Raw genomic sequence first — 4,596 nt, forward strand, 5'->3', positions numbered from 1 at the left:
TTAGGCAGTATAAAGTTCTCATCAATCAAAGTACCGTTTAGAAACAAGGTCACCTGTTGTTTAAGTAGCTTCGCACGAGCTCTTGTAATTGGTCCAATCCGAACTTCATTGGACTTGAGCTTCACAGCAGGTTCATCTTCATTTGTTAATGACGGAGGTAGTAGTGAGGTAGGGATGTCCTCATCAAAGGTGATCAGTAGACACATACAACATCGAATTTACATCGTGATTCGTGCATTTATGTTGCAAATTAGTTTGCAACTGAGATTTTTTAATTACAGTAAAAAATAGATCCGAACCATTAGATTTACTTTATGATCCGTATTGAGTTAGCTCGTCGGTAGACTAAGAACTAGTCCCAGTTTAGGTCCTTCGCGTTGGTTTTTAGTACTCATACACCAGCACAAATAAATCGATTAATTCGCTGTCACGTTGTGATGGTTAACTTTGCACATGCAGATATAGTATTCATACATCTCCCCGTTTTTACACGGCTCAGACTACTAGTACTACTGCAAGTAGAAAAGCGTTACTCTAGTTGATGACAGCTTGAGATTTCAGAAAGGGTAATTACGGAGCAGACCCTCCCGTGCAGGCAGCTGCTCGGTGCTGTCGTCCAGCAGCAGCCACGACTCGATCGCCGACAGCGGCATCTCCACACCCTCCGCCGCGGCCTTGCTCTCCGGCCCGATCAGAGACGACCAGAGCGCCGGCGCGGCGGAGTAGGACACGCTGGAGCCGGAGCACTCGGTGAGTTCCGACGAAGACGCAGACGCGCTGTCGGTCGCACCCGGGTTGCTGATGCCGGCGCTGGCAGCCTTCGCCGGTGCCCATCCGTCCAGCATCCTAGAGATGTTCTGTGTGCTCAGCGCGTAAGCCGCGGAATCGGTGATCACCGCAGGGCTGGTGCTCGTCGTGGTGGCGCTGTCGACGGTGAGTGCCTCGCGCAGGGCGCTCCTGGCGAGGTTGATGTCCGTCTGCAGCCTCCTCTCCCACTGCCCCTTGTAGGCCGACTCCGTCTGCGCGGCCGCCGGTGTCGTGGCGCTGCGCAGCAGCTTCTTCTTGAGGTGCGTGTTCCAGTAGTTCTTGATGTCGTTGTCGGTCCTTTCCGGGAGGTAGGAGGCTATGGCGGCCCAGCGGTTGCCGAGGAGTGCCTGGAGGTGGACGATGAGCTTCTCCTCCCGGTCGGAGAAGTTGCCGCGCCTGATCCCCGGCCGCAGGTAGTTTGTCCACCGCAGCCGGCAGCTCTTGCTGCACCGCATCAGACCTGCACCAAACTGATCGGTCAAGAAGCCACTCTCGCCCGGTAGCTTATAATTACCAAAACTTGGTTAGCACGAGCAGAGCTCGCGGCGGTGCACGGACTCTAGCTCACCTGTCTTGGCCGGGACGGCGCGCCAGTTCCCGGGGCCGTGATCCTGGACGTAGGAGACGAGGATGATGTCCTCCTCCGGCGTCCACGGCCCCTTCTTCACGCCCTCCTTGTCGCAGCACGGCGGGCGCCCCATCGATCACGAACTGAACGGATCGAGAGCTAGCGGCCGGTAGCTAGGGGTCGGCGATCAGCAGCGTTGCGCTGTGCGAGATGAGGTAGCTGTGTGAGCTGATGATGGCTAAAGGATGGATAAGATGAGCTAGGATCCAAGGGGTTTATTTATACACACACGGAGAGCAACTACGTAGCGCTGACTGGCCTTTATTTAGGAGAGACCATGAGTCCACTCCATTGCAGGCGAGGCCAAGCTATACTGGTTGTAACAGTAGACAGCTAGCGCACACTAGATAGAGTCACTATGTCAACGTAACATTACTTCGTTACTGTCAGCATTCTTTTGACCTGTCATTTCCATAAGCTTGAGCTTTCATGAAGCATAACGGGAAGACTAATTTTCGGTTGAAATAGAATTAAGTTGATTCTGAATCAGATGATATCATCCAATTTCCTGTAGTATAATTTATGGCCATTTAGAAAATTTTGTTTGCAGTGGCATACTCATGTGCAATTTTGAGATGCACAAATCACGCTGCATATCCAACGATCCAATAGTTGATCACGTTCTAGCTAACGAGCCCTCCTTGAGTGCTCCCCCTAACCAAAGTCGAGGGGTTATATTCAATTTTTTTCTTAGGTCCGCTGAAATCTATATCCAGCTCATGTATACTCGTTGTGTTAGAAAAAAGAGAGGTCACGTGACTAGGTAATCATCCCAGTTGCCTAGCTGCCGCTCCACGCTGTGCATGCTAGGTTTTGAAACCTGCCGGCTGCGTACGGATCCGCTGGGATCCGATAACGGCGTCGTCAGACGACGGAATCGCTACGCCAACAGCCTGCTAATTCAAATTAATTAGTTGGACGAGATGCACACGATCCTTTTATATGTCCTGCTTTTTGGTACACATTATGTCACACACGCACGTGACTGTAGTAGTACACCATAGTATAGAAATTACTCGTACAAGACAACTCTAGCCATACAAACCACTACAGGGTTGTAGGTACATGTCAGATTTTGAAATTTTACGATTACGTCCCCGCTTACGAAGAGGGTATGGGAAGATCTCCACCATCCTTATGTTTTACGTGGCCACAGTTTTGCCAAAGAGGGAGCATCCCAGAGCATAAGTGCTAACTTAATTCTCGGTGCGGTGAGATTATGAGAAGGCGACATTCTGAAGTGACACTCGCTAGCACGTTTCACATTCCGCTGGATTTTTTTGCGAAACACGGTAGATGCTTAAAAATACGTACATATACACACCCTATCAACGCATACACGTACATCCTACCCCTATAAACACCTCCGATAGACCAAGTCCAAGAAACTCCGTCTTTATAATACACAAAATTGTTAAATCAGCGGTTTGATCCTTGGTGACCTCCTCCAAGCATAGATTGGCCGGTTCTCACATTCTGTTGGACTCAATGATTATGTTATCCCACTTCACAAATCACCACAACTACAGTTTGATCCCCTTCTCACGAGTCACGAATACAGCCACAAGGCCAACACCTGTTTCTTTTATAAAAAAAAAAAAGTCAACTACAGTTATGACTTACAGGCCGGAATAGCAGCAAATTTATGAGTACTTATTTATACACCCACACTAATATGCACCTTGGTACTCTACACTCAATGTTCACGCAACCCCTACAGTACCCAGTACCCACAACTACCTAGTAAAACAAAACAATTGGGAAGGAACAGGCCCAGAAGGTCAACCTTAGGAATAAATGGAAGTGACAAAAGAGTCAACACTCTGGATCCACACTAGTACAGGGGTCAACTAGCACACCAAGGATATTGATAATTTTGCATTTCCATCTAATAAAAAGAAGATAACGGTGCACGCCAGCTAGCTAGATCAACAATTTTTAAATGGAAGTTCAGTAGATCACCATCAATATGGAAGAGATGGAAAGAAAGAAGGAAGCTGCTCCTACGAGCCAAGCCAGAGGCTGAGGAGGCGAGGAAGACGACCGGGTCAAGGCGACGAGCTCTCGCGGTCGACACGATTGAATGCGGTGTACCTGCGCAACGCCGCTGTTTGTCATCAACTTGGCCCGTTGCGCTGTGATCATCAATCAACACGACAGGCAGTGGTGCCCATCGGAGCAAGCTGCTTCGCCGAAGTTTCATATACTACCACTACTGTCCTCTAGTTAAGGCATTGCTCCGCAATAACGATCCTGCCTGCTTGTACTTTTACTGACCCTGAGAAAAATTAGGGTTCTGTACTTTCTCTACTTTGACATCCTAGTAACAAACTGTACCCAGATGTCCTGTGCCAGTATAGGCTCTTTTCCACCAACACTTCGTACGATTTAACCGATGTTGTATAGAATACGTAGAAAAGAAACATTGTGGTGTCAAGGAAAACCCGGCCCCTGACAAGTTATGGATTGGCAGACATGAAGGACTCCTTTAATTCATAGGATAGAAAAATCATAGAAATAGGAAAAGTATAGGATTAAAATGTCATGGCTACTTAAATCCTACGAGAAGATGAAGTGTGTTTGATTGTAGTAAAGAAAAAAATTCATGAGGTATGACATCATGTTTTTTCCTATAAGATTTACGCTACAAGATTTCTATAGGATTTGTTCCTGCATGATATATTCCTATGAATCAAACAACATACATGTGTAGGAAATTTTTCTATAGGATTCAAATCCTACACAAATCCTATGAAATTTCTATGAATCAAAAGAGCCCGGATTGAGTTCTGAAACGGCAAGCGGCGATAGCATATCCAACGGCGCGTCCAAATTTCAATAGACCTATAGAGATATAGAGATGCTCGGCTAAAAAAAAAAAGCTTCCAACGGCGTTCCTAAAAATGACCAGCATATTTTGAAACTCAATAAAATAGCCGGCAATTCCACGTCAGCCCCAACATGCAAGTCGGGTTGGGAGCGTTGACACTACAACATGCGTACGATTTCTCCCGCGGGGCCTTAACCACAAGCGGCCATTATGCACCCCCTCCACCCCTCCCGATCCACCACCCCGCTAGTTTGCTATTGTCGCCGACGTAGTCATACCGGAGAGTGTAGTGTGATACTTGAAACTGTGGCAGATTATGACCTCTGGATTT

At 47.7% G+C, this 4,596-nt stretch overlaps 1 protein-coding gene across 1 annotated transcript; it reads right to left on the reverse strand.

Moving 5' to 3' along the window:
• Positions 1-557: 557 nt before the first annotated feature.
• LOC124695696 (myb-related protein 306-like) lies at positions 558-1,675 on the reverse strand. The gene is made up of 2 exons (XM_047228520.1): positions 1,376-1,675; positions 558-1,267 (listed from the first exon to the last, which is right to left on the reverse strand). Exons 1-2 carry the CDS (start codon positions 1,506-1,508, stop codon positions 558-560), a joined length of 843 nt encoding a protein of 280 aa, XP_047084476.1. The 5' UTR covers positions 1,509-1,675.
• Between the last annotated feature and the right edge of the window lie 2,921 nt (positions 1,676-4,596).

Source organism: Lolium rigidum, chromosome 3 (genome assembly GCF_022539505.1).
Source record: "Lolium rigidum isolate FL_2022 chromosome 3, APGP_CSIRO_Lrig_0.1, whole genome shotgun sequence".
Lineage (NCBI taxonomy): Eukaryota > Viridiplantae > Streptophyta > Magnoliopsida > Poales > Poaceae > Lolium > Lolium rigidum.

Excerpts from the sequence above, each read along its gene's own strand:
- LOC124695696 (XM_047228520.1), bottom strand. The coding sequence starts at position 1,508 with ATGGGGCGCCCGCCGTGCTGCGACAAGGAGGGCGTGAAGAAGGGGCCG. Across the intron at positions 1,268-1,375 it reads CGCCGTCCCGGCCAAGACAG|GTCTGATGCGGTGCAGCAAG; the intron begins GTGAGCTAGAGT and ends AGTTTGGTGCAG.